Source organism: Cricetulus griseus, chromosome 6 (genome assembly GCF_003668045.3).
Source record: "Cricetulus griseus strain 17A/GY chromosome 6, alternate assembly CriGri-PICRH-1.0, whole genome shotgun sequence".
Lineage (NCBI taxonomy): Eukaryota > Metazoa > Chordata > Mammalia > Rodentia > Cricetidae > Cricetulus > Cricetulus griseus.
Genome location: NC_048599.1, coordinates 117399951 through 117420116, shown reverse-complemented (window position 1 = coordinate 117420116; position 20166 = coordinate 117399951). Strand labels below are relative to the sequence as shown.

General features: G+C 40.5%; 1 protein-coding gene across 3 annotated transcripts in view; it reads left to right on the top strand.

Annotated features, from left to right (window-relative positions):
- Window positions 1-20166, top strand: part of Gpd2 (glycerol-3-phosphate dehydrogenase 2) — a 144054-nt gene that overhangs the window by 105417 nt on the left and 18471 nt on the right. For all 3 annotated transcript variants that reach the window (XM_027420407.2, XM_027420405.2, XM_027420406.2), the window contains exons 7-9: window positions 6225-6389; window positions 7561-7705; window positions 15301-15494. In XM_027420407.2, the coding sequence (XP_027276208.1) occupies window positions 6225-6389; window positions 7561-7705; window positions 15301-15494 (504 nt within the window). The remainder of the gene's footprint in view (window positions 1-6224; window positions 6390-7560; window positions 7706-15300; window positions 15495-20166) is intronic.

The window sequence follows — 20166 nt, the reverse complement described above, 5'->3', positions numbered from 1 at the left end:
CTAGAGTTAGCAGTAATGGAAAATCATAAGTGGTCTCCTTTAGTTACTTAAAAAAAAAAAGTCTACTTTTATATGTTTGAGGAGTTTTCTGCATGTATGTGTATGTATTGCCTGGGTGCAGTGTCCATAGAGGCCAGAAGAGGGTGTCAGATCCCATGGAACTGGATTTACAGAAGGTCATGAGCTCTGTACTGATTCTGGGAATTGAACCTGGGTTCTCTAACCACCTGAGCCACCTCTCTAGTCCCTTAATTGCTTTAATTGCTTAAGGCTCATTGTTCATGCAGTGGCATTTATCTGGGTGGCTCTTCTGTTCTTGTCTGGGGTATGCTGGGTCATTCTCTGCTCCCTGCTAATTTGAATCTGTTTGTGAGGTAGGTGTTGACTGAGTGACAGAGATGATAGGGCCTTGGCTTGATGACTGAGTCCAGTCACACTTGGTGTCTCTCCCTGGGTCCTGCTCACCCAAGAATGAGCAGGTCCTTTTCACAACATTGGCAGACAATAGGGGCACAAATCCTTTGAAGCTCTGCTTTTGCCGTGGCTACTAGTATTCCACCAACTAAGCATTGCCCATTGTGGAGTCCAGAATAAGAGTGAAAGGGGACACTGGAGACTTGTGACAAAAAATCATGGCTACAAGAAAGTGATGAGAGAGACAGTGTTTGTAATATATTACCCAGTTACACAAATGGAATATAATTAAATTTTCCAGATTAGTGAAGAAGAATGATTTCTGTTTTGTTTGTTTGTTTGTTTTCTGATTTCCTTGGTGAAGCACCCCCCCCCCCTTCTCTTTTCTTGACACTGTCTCATTATGTGGCCTTGGCCGGCCTGGAGCTGCCTTATCAACCTGGCTGGCTTCACAGAGACTCATCTGCTTCTGCCTCCCACATGCTGGGATTAAAGGATTGTGCTCCCATGCCTGGCTTGTCTGGTTTTTACTGGACATTTATACAAACTATGAGAAGCGTTACCTTGAGAGGAACAGACCATCACGTGAGATGTATAATTTCAGAAGTACCCAGCCTCTTTGTAAAGGACACATGTAACACACATGTGCATGGCCTTATCCACATTCCTCCAGCCAGATGAGTGATATCCTTAAAAATTGCAGTCCAGAAATTTCAACCTCAGCATTGCTCTAGCCTCTGCCCTGTAACATGCGTTTTTCCTCCTTGTATCCTGACCCCACCAGTCCTGACACCATAGGCACTTTCAGTAAATGATTTTGGAAATTGTGTTGTTGGAATTCTCCACGAAACGGCTCTCATTTCCACTTTTCCTTTTTAACTGTGCTCATCACACATATTTAAAGCAGAGGTTAAGAACTGCCGCACTTTGATGTGCACACACCTATTTCGCTCAGTTTCCTGTACTCTTCCTTTCGAAAGGGAAGTTTTAAATGTAATGGCTACATTAGATTAGCTTGACTTTTGTACATTAGCCCAACTGGAAAGGGGAAGTTGCTAGAGAGGTCACGGTGACACCGACAGCCTGAGACAATGAAGCATGCAGTAAAGATTTTGTTGGAAATGGGGCTAAGGCTTTAGAAGGAGATTCTCTTTGGCAGGCATCTGACCCCCTTTGCTCAACAAAATGATTGTGTCAGACTCAGGTCAGACAGCATAGGATGATGGGAGGAAATTCTCTTAATTGCAAACTGGCAGTTCGGTGAAGAAATCATGACAGGTGTTATTTTAATAAATTGTGAAAAGTTAGACTTTCTGTCCTAGCAGGTAGATGGGAGTTAGGGATGTCTGTTTATGCATAAGTCTTTACCCAGCCAAGGATCATTTAAAAGTATCCTATACTAAAGGGATTACAGGGGATTATCACATCATGGAATTTTACCAGCTAATTTACTGCCTTTTTTATTTTTTCATATTTAGTTATCCTTCATATTCTTTATATATTCAGTGATTTTCTCCCTTCCCTCCTCCCTCCTTCACTTTCTGTCTCTCCCTACCCTGTCCTTCCCTTTCTCCCCTCCTTCCTTTCCCCCTTCTTTCTTTTTCGGCTGTTTGTCCTTTAATGTAGTTACCAGGCTTTAGTTCTGAGATTAGTATTTGAAAAAGAGTTTCTGTGCAAAGCCTGCCTTTTAGATGGTTCACCCTAAAATACACATGCTCACGTGCGTTTCTGTTACAAGATTTCTCATTCTTCTGTGGACAAGGCCACTGGGAGTTCAGACAAAATCTACCCAGCAACATGTATTTGTTTTGGTGGGTACATCTCATACTCTGCTTTGGACAGCCCCCCCCACCCCCCCCACCCCGTGCTTCTGTCCTTCGGATTGTAAGCTTAGTGTGTGCACATATGTAAGATTTCAAGTGCAAACGAGAACAGAGCAGGAAACAGATTTGCGCAGTTGCCTTCTGGGCCCTTGTGTGGGTGCCAAGGTAATGCTGCTGAGTGAAACAGGAGATGTTGCCTGGTTCTCAGGAAATGGGGTAGAAAAATCTAAACTTCGTGAGCAGATGAATTGGGTGGGCATTGCAGGCTATCCCATCCTGGCCTCATGATTGGCAGTGTTGTCAAAGCCTTCTTTATCTAGAAATAAAATTGCAGGACACACAGAGATACTTTTCAAAATGTCAGGAAACAAAGAGTGGGGTGATTTAGTTGAAAATGATGAAAATGTATCACACCTCAAGAAGTGCTCCCTGTAGGCATCTGTGTCTCGGGGTGAAAGGCAGGTTGAAGTGAATAGAGGAGCTTTACTTTGAGTGCAGAGAGTAGAGAGAGATGAAGGAGATGCCTGGACACAGTGTTTCTGGGTGGGGATGGGAGCCCCTTGGGCTCAGGGAGAAGTCAGTTCCTTGCTCTTTAGCTTTTAGGAGCTAATCAGAGCTATGTGTGCTTCTCCACAGAGCAAGGGCAACATGTGGGCTAGTCCTTAGGGACACACTCAGAAGCATTGCTCCTTCATTTCCTGTTTATTTAGCTAACATAGGTTGGGGGTTAAGTTTAGATTTTATATATTGCTGGCTTTTCTACTGCCCTCAAATGTCTAGCTATAACTTACTACTGGCTTCTAAAAATCTAACAACATTTATTGGCTATTTGTTTTGTTCTGAGAGAGGGAGGGGGAGGAATAAAAACGGGCCCCCTGCTATGCTCTGCAGCAGGGCCAGGACCCAGAAATTGGAATGGAAGATCAGTTCCAGTTTGGCAGGCTGCCTTCTGTCTTCATCATTATATTCTCTTCATTTGTCTCAGTGCTCAGTTCATAAGAAAGGCATGGTATTTTTCTAAGTAATAGTTAGCTGGGCCATGGTGGTGTACACCTTTAACTCAGAACTCAGGAGGCAGAGGCAGGCAGATCTCTGTGAGTTTGGGGCTACCCTGATCTACAGAGTGAGTTCCAGAACAGTCAGAGAGCTATACACTGAGACCCTGTCTTAGACCCTGGCTTCCCCCCTCCCCTCAAAAGTGGATGAGATAGGATAAATACAGCATCAGAAAGACTATGGAAAAGATACATGTAAGACATAATTCTGGGCCGAGAGAAAGAGTGCACTCTTTGCTTTTGAGGGGATAGGATAAAGATAAAGGAATTGGATCATAAAAGATGGTTTCCTGGAACTTCCAGAATGGTACCCAACCAGAAGGGTAATAAGCAGGGCAATGACAAGAAGTCCTGGATATCAGTTTGCTGCAGTTAATTCTGACAATTTGAAATTATAAGGATAATAGTTGGACTGTGGTAGTCTAGCATTGTATCCTGAAGTATTCCATCACTAGATGACAATCCTGAATCAATGCAGGATCTGGCTAGGGACTGGAGGGCTGTGGAAGATTTGGGGTAATGGGGTGTGTTTCCACCCTTTCAACTGCTTTCAGTTGCAGAATATCTATACCTTAAGTTGCATTGGGATTTAGAAGCTAATTAAGGAGGCATTTCTTGGTGAGCAGGAACAACACTTGATGCTTACATTGTACCCCAGTGGAAGCAATGCTTGGGTAACATACTCTTTGTACTTTAAAATGAAGTAAAGAAAGAAAAATGGATGCTATCAAAAATCAGCTTGGAGTCAGTGATGATTATGTTGTTGATTTGCCACTTAAATTCAGGGATGCATTTAAGGTCAGGGACAATTCTCTTGGAGAAAACAACAGGCAAGCAAAGTATAAATCTCAGCAGCCAGAAGGAGGAGGGAGTGGGAAAAAAGACAGTGCCTTTATAAGTTGGGTGTGGAGGTCAGAGCTGAAAAAGACATTGAAGGAAAAGAAGTCACTTTTTTTTTTGAGTTAAAAACTCAGAAAAACAAGCCCCCAGTGCAGCTGTCTGATCCACTGTGTAGTAACTGGGAAGTTCTGCCTGCTACAGTGCCTTCATCTAGGGTTTAAAGTAGTCTATCACTTAGCACTTTCCATGCTAAGGCGAAAGTGCTTGAGCCAATGAGTTCCCTTGTGACATGTCTATGGTGTCAGCAGATGGTTGGCTTTCTTGTGCTACCAAATGCATACCTGTGCCAGACAGGGAGTTCATTGATACATACTTAAATCACCAGAAAGGTATCCATCCATCCATCCATCTATCTATCTATCTATCTATCTATCTGTATCTAATTTTTGAGATAGTCTCTATGTAGCCCTGGCTGTCCTGGAACTCACTATGTAGACTAGGCTGGCCTCAAACTCACAGAGATCCACTTGCCTCTGCCTGCTGTGTGCTGAGATTAAAGATGTGCACCACCACACTCATCATTCTTGTCATCTCTTTATGCCAGAGAGAAAGCAACATATAGTGGGTTGTGTGTATCCATCCAGCCTTGCACAGCTTATTCTGGTTTTAAAGAACTTGCACTAATGAAAGCTGGCTTCTTAAACTTGATTCTTTTAAGTCACTTTAGGGTCTTGCTGAGTTGAAGCCAATACAATCTGCCTGATTTCCAGCTTCCTCCCTCACTGTTGCTGTTGTCGTTTTTTTCTTTAGTCTGTACATTTTTGATTCAGTAAATCCAATATACTATTTTAAGGGTAATAAATGACACAATATTGGATAAAGCCATTTTAAAACAATAAACATTTTGCACGTTGGGCGTTAATACCTATTCTTTCCTTATAGTACTTAGGAGGAGAGTTTTTTCCAGGCTGGTATTCTTCAGGCAGTTTTCAAATAAGACGTTTGTGGGGAGGGGCCGTAGGATCTTCAGTCATCGATTCTCTCTTTATAACTTTGCCCTTTTCCCGGGAACAGATGACTCGTGCAAGGCTCCCAGACTGAATCACAAGGAAGAAACTTTACATAAACCATTTATACTACATGTTTGGTATGCTGGCAGCATAAATCAACAACAATATCCATTACAGATTCATCCCTGTATCAGTATTATCTTGATAGAACTGATCCCGATGTGTGGGAATCTGAACTCTGATTCAATACATCTAGACCTGGATAATTAATTATTCAGGGCACAGAGAACCTGGCCCTGCAATGTAGAGTAATTCTTCCTGGTCAGCGTTAACTCCACTGGCAATAATAAATAGGAAAAGTCTCCAGTGATGCCAGTATTTTAAAGTGATTAATCATCTCTTCCCCCTTCTCCTCCCCCTTAGTTTTCTTTAACTAGGATTTTTCAGCAATAAATCTTTAGCAACACAGGTAGGAATTGTTCTGTAATTAAATTTTGCCCTGCTTAATTTCTTACCTTTTATGTGCTATTAAAAAATGTTACATTTTACGGAGCCCTGATCAAAATTCAAAGCAAGAGAAATCCTTTTATGGAATACTGAGATTCTCTATGGAAAAGAAAGTCTTGATTTTGAATATTAGATAGGCATGCACTCATAAAAATTGTTCATCAACACCAGTTGGGGTGTCAGATATTCCAAGGTTTTGAATTGCTTCGCTTCCATGTTTATGGCTTTTCTGTATTAGAAAAAGTCTGACACATACATATGTTCCCACATGGAGGGAATAATTACTATTTGAGAAATAAGTTAGAAACTTTCAGATAATTGATGTCAGCTCTGTAGGAAAGGATGCATCCCATCATTTTAATCTTACACAAAATGCACTTGCTGAAGAAGCAGGTAAATGTCACCCAAGGCAGACCACATATTTCCAGATGGTGCCCTGTAGAGCTGCCCAGCCATCATGTAGATTCCAGGTGACAGGGACAGATGTGACATATCTGTTGTGACACACTTCTATGCCACCAGTCTGTGGCTCGAGGTGACTCCTGTCCCTCCTCTTGTGCTTCTCTCTGCTGCAGGACAACACAACGACGCACGGATGAACCTCGCTATCGCCCTCACTGCTGCCAGGTATGGGGCTGCCACAGCCAATTACACGGAGGTGGTAAGCTTGCTCAAGAAGACAGACCCTGAAACCGGGAAACAGCTCGTGAGTGGTGCACGGTGCAAGGATGTCCTCACAGGTATGCCAGGCTCCACAAGGGAGGCATTTCTTAGCATTTTGCTGTGCTTGTATAATGACTGAATTAGGATTTTTATGTCACTTTTCTTTCAGTGAAGGCAGACTTCAGTCATATTAATTATATTCTTTATTGTCAACAATGCCTGGTTTAACATGAAAATTTTCCCTTGTGGGACTTGCCAATTTTTCCCTTTTGTGTTAAATAGTAACACTAATGATAAGGATAATAATAAATGCCCATAGAACTCTCACAGCTGTGAATGCATTTCATTTCCCTCACAGAAACATGCGATTAATAAAATTAAATCAATGTGCCAAGTCTTTGTGCATCACTTAGGTGGCACAGGCGGGGCATTTACACGTCCTTTGAGTCAATCACTTATAACTCAATAAGGCTTCCATTCTTGCCCCAATGCTATTACTGGGTAGGCACCTGCAAAATTGCATCACTTCTTGAGCAAAAGCAACACTTGTGAAATATATTGTTTTCATTGTAATGTAGTTAAACATTTGGATTTTTTTCTATTTGAAAAAAATGTAATTTAGTGTGTCTGAATTTCCGTGTGTATATGTGTGCGCGCACACTCATATGTACATGCCATAGATTGAATGTGGAGGTCAGAGGGCAAGTTTGGAGTCGATTTTATCCTTCAACTTTGTAGGTTCTCAGGATGGAACTGAGGTTGTCAGGCTTGGTGTCAGGTGTCTTAATCCACTGAAGTTGCCCACCATTTTCTTTCATTTCTCCTCTCACTCCCTTCCTTTCCTTTTCTTTCTCTTTGCTTTAGCATTTTAAGGACAAACGATTTACTCATCCTACTTCCTTTTAGTACTTAGATCAAAGAAACTTTATGTGGTTTTGTTTTCCAGTGCTGGGGCTTGAACCCCACTTTTCAAATACTAGTCAAGAGCTCTGCCACTGAGCTGTATCTCCACCTTCCACAATGAAAAGGTGGTTTGCTTTTTTCCCTTTTTAATGTGGACTTATTTGGGGTAAATTTACTGAGATGTGAGCCTTTTGTTTGGCTCCTTCAATAACTCTGGATGTTCGTGTCACTTAGTGTGGTGTGCACTCTACTTCACCATAGGTTAAGTTAATAGATGACTAATAATCCAGCACGGGCAAGCAGAGAACAAGCGGAGTTTGTAATTGATGCTGCTTTTCTTCACAGGGCAGGAGTTTGATGTGAGAGCCAAATGTGTTATCAATGCCACTGGGCCTTTCACAGACGCTGTGCGCAAAATGGATGATAACACCGCTCCTGCCATCTGCCAGCCCAGTGCGGGCGTCCACATTGTGATGCCTGGGTACTACAGGTAACAGCATTCAGTTTGACACCCATCACCCTTGAAGGAGGCTCACAACACTCTACAAGTTTTCTATTAGGATCTTTAAAAGTTTATTTGGCCACGCTGTGGTGACACATGCCTTTAATCCCAGAACTCTGGAGGCAGAGGCAGATCTGGTCTACAAAGTGAGTTCCAGGAGAGCTAGGACTGTTACACAGAGAAACCCTGTCTTGGGGGGGGGGGATTTTTTTTGAAGTGTTTGTTGTGGTTTATTTAAATTTTTTTCGTTGTGTGTATTTATGGGCTATGGTTCTGTTACTTGGGGGACACTTTCTCACAAGCATTCATTGTACATTGAGTATGTTCCTCCCACGTCCTCTGGCTTTCTCTTTCCCCCCCTCCCCATCCCACTAGTTCCCTTTCCCTTCTTCATTCATGGTGTATAAACATACACAGTTTTAGGGATCTTTATAAAATTCTAGAAGCACATGAGAAAAACCCATGGTATTTATGTTCCTGAGACTAGTGTTGCTGATGTGATGTGATTGCATCCAGTCACATTCATCTTCCCGTAAACACCAGGCTGTATCCTTCTTTAGGATGAAAGGAACCCCATTGTGTGTACACACCACTTTCCGTCTGCTGTTGGGAACCTATGTTGGTTCCTTAGCTATTGAGAATAGTGTGACAGTGACATTGATATGCAAGTGTCTGTCACATGTTGCCTTGAAGTCTTTTTAAATACCTAGGGATGGTATATATAGTTGGGTTATATGATATATCTGTTTCTATTTTTAGCTTTTTCTTCTTTTAATTTTTGCTCACAATCTCTATGCTGATTTCCACAGTGGCTAGACTAGTTTACACTCCTTCTAGCAGTGGGTAGGGATCCTCTTTTGTACATATACTTGCCAGCATTTATTGTTATTTGCTTTATTAATAACTGCAATTCTGACTGATGATTAGTGATAGGGAATTTTTTTCATATATTTATTGGCCATTTGTGTTTCATCTTTTGAGAAATTTCCATCTCATTGGCCCAATCAACTTATTGACTAGCTTGCTTGATGTATTTTTAAAACATTTTATTGCATTTGTGTGTGTGTGTGTGTGTGTGTGTGTGTGTGTGTGTGTGTGTGTGTGTGTGCGCGCGCGCGCGCGTGTGATGTGTGTGCACAAGTGTGGTCATGTGCAGGTTTGCATGCGTGCATGCCATAGCATGTGTGTGGAGGTCAGAGGACAATTTGTGTGAGTCATCAGGCTTGGTAGAGGCACTTTTACCAGTCCCTAGTTTGCTTATTTATACATTTTTTGAGGTCTTTGTATATTCTAGAAATGAGTATTTTGTCAGATGTATAACTAGCAAGAACTTTCTTCCATTCTGCAGACACTCTTCACTTAATTAGCTGTCTCCTTTGCTGTGTGGTTTTCAATTTCATGACATCCCATTTGCCATTTGTTGGCATTATTTACTGAGCAACTGGAGTCCTATTCAGAATGTCCTTGCCTGTGCCTATCTTGAAGTATTTTTCTTAATTTTCCTCCCATAGCTTCAGAGTTTCATGTCTTACATTGAAATCTTTGACCTATCTGAAGTTGGTTTGTATATGTGGATGTCCAGCTTTACCATTTGTGGAAGAGGCACAATGCATTTTTGGCATTTTTGTCAGAGATCACATGGCTGTATTTAAGTAGGCTTTTAATCTGTGTTCTCTATTCTCTATCTAGATTACTGTTATTAATTACCACTAATATACAAGATATCTCAGGGGCTTGAGAGATGGCTCAGAGGTTAAGAGCACTGGCTGCTCTTCCACAGGACCTGAGTTCAATTCCCAGCAATCATATGGTGGCTCACAACCCACCCGTAATGAGATTTGCCATCTTCTTCTGGCCTACAGGCAGACATACAGGCAGAACATTGTATACATAATAAATTTTTAAAAAGAATATATATAATATATGTATATATAATATATATTTTATCATGGGAAAAAGTCTGTAAGACTGCTAAGAGTACAGATCATCTAGTAACTAATAATTCTTCAGGAAATGTCTTCTATACAAAGTTGATTTTGACATTATTGAGAAAGATTAGAAAGTACTTGGGTTATACATTGGAGAAATAAATAAATTGTGCCTCACTTACACAAGAGAGTATTATATACCATTAAAACTATAACTTCAAATAACTTTAGTAGGCTAGAAAAACATTAGTGGTATGGTGTCACTTCAAAATACACACCTAGAGATTGTGCAGTAGGATCTAAGAAATACATGTATCTACAAATTTTCTGCATAAAGATCAGAAATATGTTGGCCATTAATCTCTAGATCTTAAGATTTTTGGACAAAAAGTGTTCCATGAAGGTTTTAAATATGTTGTGAAATAGACATGTAGGAAACATCATGTATTGTTTAAGCACCCATGATGAAAACACAGATACAGCTTTTATCTCTACTGCTGAGCTTTTTCTAAATCTTTCTCTGTTTTCTTTCCTCCTTGCCTCTCTGTCCTTTTTAAACAGAGTCTCACCTGTAGTCCAGGCTGGCTTCAAACTCTGGATCCCGCTGCCTCAGCTTCTGAGTGCTGGGATTGCAGGCTTTCCGTTTAGTGGCCCTCAGGGGACTTATGTTTTTTTTCACTGTTGTGTCACTCACCCTCAAGGCTCTTAGGCTAATTCTGACACTTAGTCTTTTGAAGCAAACCTTATTTTCTGAACCCTAGTTTCCCCATTTTTGGGAAAAGAATCACCATGCTCTTGTAGAGTGATCACATAAGGAGAGGAAGTCACTACATTGACGATGAACTTCCTGTGTTGGTTACTATTTTACCTTCCTCTCAGCATAGGCCTCTGATGAAGCTGCTGTGAACTTATGATTCTGTATTGCCATAGCACATAACTTGCTCAAAGTTTGGCAAGGATATGCTTTGAGACAGCATCTAATCTGTTGTCCAGAATGGCCTCAAATTCTTACATTCCTCTTGACTCAACCTCCTAAGAACTGGGATTACAGGCATCAGTTGCCACACTCAGTTTCCTCTGTTTTGTTAACTGCTATACCCTTATGTCTGGTTAGTGTAGAAACTTGGTGACTTTAGCAGCCATACCTTTTTTTTTGAGTGTAGGCTAGTAGATAAAGAGTTAAGCTTGTATGCCCTCTTTCTTTTTGGGTCAGTCGCAAAAGTATCTTTATAGAACAGTAAAATTTGATATAATCCTAACTAACATTCTGTGGGGAGCTGTCTTTGTGGGGCTGCTGTTGGAGCCAGCTGAGCAGCCCCAGGTTTGTACCTGAGAAGGGGATTGTGAACTAAAGAAAGGCTAGCTATAGATGGTAAAGGAAAGACAGAGACACAGAATAAAATCAGGAGGGTAGATTCAGTTAATACTGAATTGCCAGGAGTTTATTTTCACCACTCTTATATACCTTAACCAAAAAGGGGAACATGGTATCATGTATATGGAACAAACAGAGTTTTCTTCCTCTTTTTTCCAAGGATTGAGTAACCACACACCTCAGATTCAATTTCTCATTACCTGGTCTTGAGGGTCAAGAGTAACCACACCTCAGACCAGGTCTGTTGTTATTTAGAATAAGACAGCTAAGGCCAAGATCGAATATCCTACTGTAGCCATGCCTTTGACCTTTAGGTCTTATGACTTACTGAGAACAGTTTTAAACTCTGTGTCCTTGAGCCAAGATGGAGTGCAGCCATCTTATGGTTATCGACAACATTCCACATGTGGTTGCTATTATTTTTTAGAAATTTATTTTCTTTTGTCAGTATTGGTGTTGGCCTGCATTTATGTCTGCACCACATGCCTGCTTAGAGACTGTGGAGTAAAACAGAAGGTGTTGGATTCCCTGGTCTTGGAGTTACTGATGGGTTTGGGATGTCATGTGGGTACTAGGAATCAAACTTGGGTCCCCTTGAAGAGCAGTCAGTGGTTTTGTAAGACAACCCCCCTGCCCCCAAGCTAAGGCCTCCAGGATCTTAGCCCAGTCGAAAGCTTGATGCAAACTGCACGAGGCTTTATTGTAGTTGTTTAACGAGCTAACCCCATGTTAACTCGGGTCTTTCATTTACCCACCATGGCAGATGGCTGGGAAAGACAGCTCAAATTGTCTGCATAGAGATCTTATAGGGCAGTGTAAGGGGAGTGTCTAGGGGTACGCACAGGCTCAGGATTGGTGTGCCTCCAGGCTTGGAGGGTTTGCCCTGTGTTGATTGGTCAACTGGTTGTTATGGCCCATAGGCCCTCCCAGGGTGGTTGCTATGCTCTGCGGGTCATTGCTGTGTACTTGTCCGTAAAGCATACCCAGAGCCATAAAGCATAGCACCACCAGCTAACTTCTGATTGGTCCCTTGCCACGAGGCAGGAATCTGACTTCCTAGTGACCAAGGCAAGCTCAGGACAAGCACATGCTCGGCTGTTATAGCTGCCGAAATGGGGAGCTGGTCCCTTCAGTTTTAACCACTGGGTCATCTCCTCAGTGTTTTAGTTTTTATTTCAGTTATGTGTTTGTGTGTGTGTCTGTGTGGTGGTATTTATGCATGCAGGTGTCTGCAGAGGCCAAAGGGGTTAGAACCCCTGGAGCTACAGGTTGTGAGCCCCACAACAAAGCCTCTTGAATAGAGCTCTGGTTTTCTGGTCCAGTGCTAAGTGTTTCTAACCACTGAACAATCTCTCCAGCCCCAGAAGACTCATCCTAACTTCAGAAAGCCCAGTATACAGAAATCATTTTTGTAAATTTACTCTTAAAATCCAATCTAGAATTTTCCTTAGAATTGTGGTTTCTTCCAATTGACTACAGTCCGTGAATGTAATCACCTCTCCCTTCCAGCCTGCTTTTTACTACTGACAAGAGGTCAATTTTTTTTTCCTGTAATGTGTGTACATACTGTTAGCTCTAACACTGATTGCTAAGTGGTTAACAATAAATTGATTTCAGTTTAACTAAGGGTTCTTCAGGAAAGCAATGGTCTGCATGAGAAAAATGTTCATTACCTTTAATCCTAGACACACACATAAATTAGCGAGCTTCCCCTGCCGATGCCAAATGAATCATACAGACTGAAAAGAGCTGTGCGCCTCTCACGTTGTACTGACTGTCACCAGAGCTGACTCTTTAGGGTGACCTTGCAGAACTAATCCTTCATAAGAAAACAAACTTTTCCTCGAGGGAGACTATGAATTAGGCAATTTAGAACTGATGAAAGACAATTCCAAGTGGATTCTTAAATTTTTATACCGTTTGTTGGTAGTTCTGTCTTCCCCCTGTGCTTGTTAATTTTATGTTTGACACATATGTCTTCACTTAAGCAGCAGATTCTCTACAGGTTCCAGGTACGTGTCGCCTGGTAACTGTCACCTTCACCCTTTAAATGGCTTTTATTGCAGTGTAAGTTTCTGAGGGTCTCAGTAGTTGCACTTTTCTGACTATGCTTCCTACTTAGGTCACTCAGTATTAGAATCTTGTGCTTAGGTTATCAGCTGTATTACTTGAAACCTGTCATGAGTTTTCCAGTCTGTGAGATGGTTGTATATAAATTATGTCAACGTGAAATGTCTGAAGTTTCTTAAATGTTTTGTTCCAACAAAAAGCCATTTATCAAACCAAAGCTTGGAATTTGAAGTTAGTGTCCAACCTAAAGTGACTGGTGGTTTTAAAAATTCTAAGGGGGCATCGATTTGGAGCTCCCAAATTTTATAAGACATGAGATTGACTTGGTACTGTAGTTTCAAAGGCAAATAAGATTTAGTCCTTTTTAGAGATGGAAAAAATATTAGACACTGTTTGTCAGCATGTCAGAGTGAAATTCACTTCCCCTCTGGGACCCTGGATGGTGGTGGGAACCATAGAGAAAGGCTAGATTTTGAATGACAGTGCTCTTCTCTGAGCTCTTTGAATTTAGAACACAGAGCTATGCAGGGCTGGCAGCCTTGCAGAGAAAGTCTGGTCTTCCTTGTAGTTCACTTAAAGACTCTTCTTTATGTAATGAAGTTGACCAAAGATTTCTGTTTCATGTAAAATATTTTTGGTTTGCTTTTAAACAGTTGTTAGCCTCTTACCTCCTTACCCATTTGAATACATCTTTGAAGTGGTTTAAGAGTATAATAAACATAAGAAGTCTACTGCATGCTCTTAAAATATATTTGTGTAAGAGGGATTTCTTGAAAATTATTTAAACCAAATATGATTGTTTCCTGTCTAAGGAATTGCATTGCAGAACATACCTTTAACACCTTTAACAATATAGCTCTGTGAGAATTCAGTCAAATGTGACAGCTATGTAAAAATTTCTATTGCTTGATATGAATATGACACTTTTCCGGGTCCTTTTCACTTCTTTAACAGCATACATATTCTTGAAAGTATTCATTCAAACAATAGTTTTTAGCCAGTAATCCAAGGATTTTATTATTTTATTTTATTTTGAGGCAGGGTTTCTTTATGGCTTTGGAGGCTGTCCTGGAACTAGCTCTTGTAGACCAGGCTGGTCTTGAACTTACAGAGATCCACCTGCCTCTACCTCCTGAGTGCTGGGATTAAAGGCATGCACCACCACCGCCTGGCTGTTTTTTTCTTTTTTAAAAAATTTTTGTGGGGGGATATTTTGTCTGCTTGTCCTGCTTGTCTGTCTGTGCACTTTGAACATGCTGGTGCCCCAGGAGGCATTACATATGGTTATGAGTTGCCATATAGGTGCTGGGAATTTAACCCTGGTCATCTTGAAACAGGGGCTAGTTCTCTTAACTGCTGAGCCATCTCTCCAGCCCCATCTATGGGTTTTATTAATGCTTGTTTGCAGTTGCCCATTCTTTCAAGTGTATTTGTGATTTTGCTTTTAAATTATACAGTATGTGTTAGTGAAAGTTCTTGGCTAAGATTTAGAAATATTTTTTTGTGTCAGTGTAAGGAGCTTGTTTTTTACTTTATTATTGACATAATACTTTAGTTTGAAAGATTCTCATTGCTAACCTATTCCTCTCCATTTGGCCCTTCCAGTAACATTGCTATTTATCAAATAAGCAAAAACCAAACAAAAGACCAACCTCTTTTCTTCTTTGTGCACTTGCTGACACTCCTGTCACTTTTAAATAAGATAAGAAATCTCATACTTGTCAAAGTGGCACAAGCTCATTTAATCAAACAGAGGACTTCTTGATTCCATTTTAGTTTCTAGAAAGTTTGGCTTTACTTTCTTACATACTTCTCAGGTTTTCTGCTGTGGCTTATGCAAAATGTCAAATGTCCCAGGAAAATACTTTTCATAGACTCCAAGAAAGGTTGAAGAGTCATCGTTAATTGGCCATAATAAAAGAAATTATAGGCGTTTATTCCACTGACATTATCTAATGTGAATGGTCCAAAGTATAAAAACCAAAACAACTGAAAGACAATTAATTAACCTTGCATTGTTAAATGGGGAGGGTTGCAGGATAATATTACCACATTTTCTCAGTTCCTTATTTTTTTTAACATTTTAAAAAAAATTGTAGGAATTTCTATGGAGTAGGGTAGAATAACAAAATAGTAACTCATATCTTTCTTACTTTGCTTTTTGAACATTAATGCAAAATAGAAAAGAAATAAGTTTCTTTTTATTCCAGTCCTGAGAACATGGGACTTCTTGATCCTGCGACCAGTGATGGGAGAGTTATTTTCTTCTTGCCTTGGGAGAAGATGACTATTGCTGGCACTACTGATTCGCCAACAGACATCACATCTCATCCTATTCCTTCGGAAGAAGACATCAACTTCATCTTGAATGAAGTGCGGAACTACCTGAGTTGTGATGTTGAAGGTAACATAAACATTCCTGCAATGTTTCTTCCCTCTTTGCTAGCTACCAGACTTTTCCAGGCCTTTCTTGCCTTCAGCTCCAAACATCACCACACCTTGCATACTATAACACTTAACTTTATCTCCCTTCCCTCTCCTCTTGTCCCCTCTTCTCCCCTCCTCTCCTTCTCCATCAATCACTAATTAAGAAAATGCTCTACAGGCTTGCCTATAGCCCAGACTTATGGGAACATTTTCTCATTTGAGGTTCCCTTCTCTCAGATGACTCTAGCTTGTGTCAAGTTGATCTAAAACCAGCTAGCACACCTAGAGTACTATGCACCCCTCTTTCCATTTTATTTCTGGATATTACCTAGTTTTATACCTGTGCCTTCCCCTACTCCCATACAGAGTATCATTGTGTAGTCCAGGCATGCCTTGAACTCATAGCAATTCTCCTCTCCTAGTCTCGCTAATGGAATTCTGGGAGTTATGCTGTCATGCCTGGCTCCATTGTGTCATTTCATACTTAGACAGTTGGAAGTGACCTTTAATGGCCTCTTTTTTTTCTTTTGTATCTAAACTCTTCCTTTCCATGTATTCTGTGGTCTAATGGTTGTATTATTTATCCTTACCAAGTTAGGCCATATACATTCAAGCCCTTGTCCCTTTGTTTAGTGATGACTTTTCTTGAGCTATCCTTTCTACCATCAACCACGTATTGGTGTAAATATTTATACTTCAGAAGTCACCTGTATTTTGGGGCAGTGGTCATACTGCTGGCATATCATGATCCTATGTTCTAGCACTAGTCTAAGCTGTGTTCTTGGAACTCCCGATGGGAAGGGTTCTCATCTACAAAACTTGTTAGCTAATTGACATTTTACTACTCATGATTGTTTTGAGCAAAAGTAAGTTAATTAGCTATTGGTGGTTTCAGTGATATTATTTTATAATTTAATAAATAGTTCTCTTGATTGCAGGTATTATAGCAATGCTGGGTTTCCTGACTGGTTTGTAGTTTTCTGTAATGATCAGTAGTTGCTTGCATTAAATAGTTATCAAATCAAAAGGACCATGCTCTACATATCCACATTACCAGGACTATTGGGGGGCATACTTCCACCCCAGACCTTCCCTCCTTGTATCACAAGTGCCAACCTGACCAGGTTCACTTCTGTAGCTGTACCTGTGGTAATGACACCTCAAGGTATATATAGTGGGCTTGAGTGAGTCTTTTTCACACTTAGTTTTGGTAGGGAAAAGGTATCTTAGCTCAGTATGCACTCCACAGGCCACCTTGAAACATAAGCACATTGACCCACTAAATCTTTCATACTTAGTGGGTTTTCTGCTTTGTCAACAAATCAGATTTTAGCGACTGTCTTCCATGCTCAGTGTATGTGTATGTGTGTGTATCTTGTTTTATTCCTCTCCAGGACATGAGCAGAAGGACTTAGCACTTTCTTACCTTCTCTTTTTGCTTTTCATATGTTGAACCATGTTGGGAAGGGCACACTGCTTGTGGTAGAGCTCAGCTTTCTGAACTAAAGTTACTTTGGGATTTCTTTGTATCTTTCCATTTTTCTTTTCTTTCCATTTTTTCCCTCTCATGGTAATCTCAATGATCTCTATAGCATTCTTCATGTAGTTCAATGTTCCACTCTGTGGTAGTGAAAACCACATAGCCATTGGCTGCAGTCTCCAGGCTGCAAAGAAACTCTCAACATCTGGGGTCTCAGAGACCCACTCACTGATTTCCTGCACCTCAGACAGGAAGCTCAGAATTTGGTGGTGACATTACTTTTGCCATCTTTCTATGATTTGTAAAAAGAGTCTTCATCTATCTATATGAGCAGCCTTACAATGTCGGCTTCAGTGGAGGAAATACACACACTATTTTTGTCTGGATGCAGCTCACTAGCATTTACAAATCCTTCCCTTTAGGCCTGTTCCATTGTGTAATCATGTATTTTCCAACAATACAAAGAATGTTAGAGAATGGTTCAGATTACTGTCTTAGTTTAATTGATTTGTCTGTGTTGTATTTTATTAGTTCTAATTTAAAGTAATGGATGTAATTCTATTATGAATAGAATCTCTTTGGATATTTGCAACAATAGCATACACTTATTAAATAAATATAATTAGTTTTCACAACCAGTCTCTATGTTCAACACTTATTACCCGGAGACAGCCATGCTTTGTTTAATATGTTTATTTAAGTATTTTAAGTCTCCTTGTAATTTAAACTCGATGCTTGGCTTGTCCATTGTAGATCTAGATTGAGCTTACATGTCTGGCTATGAGTGTGTTTCACTATGATAATGATTCTCTCTCCTTTTCATATTTACCTGTTTATAAAGTTTGTCAAGAGTAGGGTTACAGATGGCTCTAAGACTGTGGGAATAAAGCATAGAATGAATTCAAGAGTGGAGATGAGTATGGACACTTTCTTAGGCCTTCTCATGTAAATGCAGTGAGGACAGTGCTGCCAGGCTGGATGTGCTAGAGACAGCTGTGGGTTCTGGAAAGCCACTGTGTCCAGGATGAATGTGAAAATTTGCTCCTGATAGGAGCTTTGGCATCTGAAGTTCACTGTATCAGAGGGTGAAGACTTTCATAGTTGTGGGCTTTCTCTAGGTATGTTGGTGGAATCCAGTAGCCTCCTATGTACTAATGAAATGTGAAAGAAGCAAGCGTTGTCACTCACCAGTCACTTTTTAAAATGTTCACCCCTTGGGACTGTCTTTCACATCTCCGCTGCCATTGAGTATTGTATGTGTTTAGACACACTGCTAGGCAAGCACACTGTCAGTCTTTTCCTCATTGCTTCTAAGCGATGTGATTCCTGCATTAGTTGAAGCTGAGAGTTGGTGTCTTCCCAACACCAAAATAGTTCTAATTAGTTCCCAAATTAGAACTAATAAAATACCCCCATAGCTTGGTAGTATTGGAGCATGATGAGTCTTAACTAAGTCTGGCTTTGATATGACCATCTAAATACTGTACAGTACTTTGGTTAGTGGTTCTGGATTTTATGCTGTGGTACTGGGACCAGTACTGAGTGGATTAAGTTTCTTTGTTCATTTGAAGGAAGCTGTCAGAAACCTTTAGGATGGTGTGTGTGTGTGTATGCACAAGTATGGAGGGCAAAGGACTACTTGGTTAAGTTCGCTCTCCCTGTCTCCTTTATGTGGGTTGTAGGGACCAAACACAGATTCCCTGGCTTACACAGCAATTGCCTGTATCCTCTGAGCAATGTTGGTAGCCAAGAACTGTAGTTTTAAAAATGTTTTGCATTAGTTGAAGTTGATTTAATCACATGAAAAGGTTTTATTAAATGGATAAGTAAGTTCTGATAACAGTTTCTGAGTCTCCTCAAATGGCTGTATCCTTAAGGGAGAGAGGGAGAAGTGTCAAATCCTAACACTCCGTGCTGCTCACAGCAGCTGCTGCGCTTCTGCAGGATTCCTGGGAACAGTTCTGCAGAGCATTTCGCCTATGGGGAATAAGCCCATGTCTTCTTTTACAATTTAGGAAGCTTTCCATTCACAGACTGAGATTTCTAGATTACTTGTTTGTTCTTTGTTGAAATGGGTAATTGATAGTTCTACAGTTCGTGTTGCGTTAGGAAGAAAAATGATCTTTTGAAAAATGTATCATTAAGTTACTGTGCAGAGGTTAATCAGAGGGATGCTGTAGTGGGGACTGAGCTACAACTTCAGTGGACTTCGAGAGACAGAAGACTCGTTGGGTGCTTCATCCAGGCGCACAGTGTTCAGGGGGCTTCTGCAGGCAGTCTCTGCACTTGCACATGTGCAATTAGTAGTGTTTATAGATTGCCTGTTATTCAATTAACAGCCGAGCTGGCCATATCAACTCACTGCAGACCTGCCTTTTCCCTGCCAGAGATTGTACTCGGGTTATCAACTTACACAGGCTTGGCTGTCTTCCAGCTGTTTAATTAGAGTGTCACGCGCCTTGCTTTTTCTAGTTTCATTAGTTTATAAATGTAATATGGTATCTTATTTCTGTGATTAACACTTCATTCTGGCAGGTTAAACACGGTGGTAGAGAAGTATTGATTTCTGACACTGTTTCCCTGTATTCATTTAGATATTTTCACATGGTTCTTTCCGATTTTTTTTTTTTTTTTTGAAAGTGGCAAGCGTGAGAAAAAATACCCTGAAATGCACACCTAAGTAACTAATGCCACACAGAATCGCATGTTTAGGCTTAATTGTCACTTCTTGTGGCCTTCATTTTCTATTAGTTTTAAAACAAACACTTGTCTTGCCCAGGATGTGAGAGGAAAATAATTAATTATAATCTGAAACAATCATTTTGAGTTGTTTTTTCAAAGAACTGTGATTAATAAGTTCTGTTCACCTTTACTATTTCTATTTTATTCTTTAGATCATAGAGTAAACTGAACCAAGTGATTTATTGAAGACATACTAGAAATGAATTTGCTAAGGTTTCACTATGTAGCACTGGCTGTCCTGGAACTTATATATAGACCAGGCTGATTTCCAATTCAGAGACCTGCCTGCTTCTTTCTCCTGAGTTTTGGCTTTAAAAGTGTACACCACTTCTCCTAGTTATTTATTCATTATATATCTTTTAGCCAGGGTCTCATTTTGTAGCCCAGGCTAGCCTTGAACTCAAAAGTCATTTTGTCTCAGCCTCCC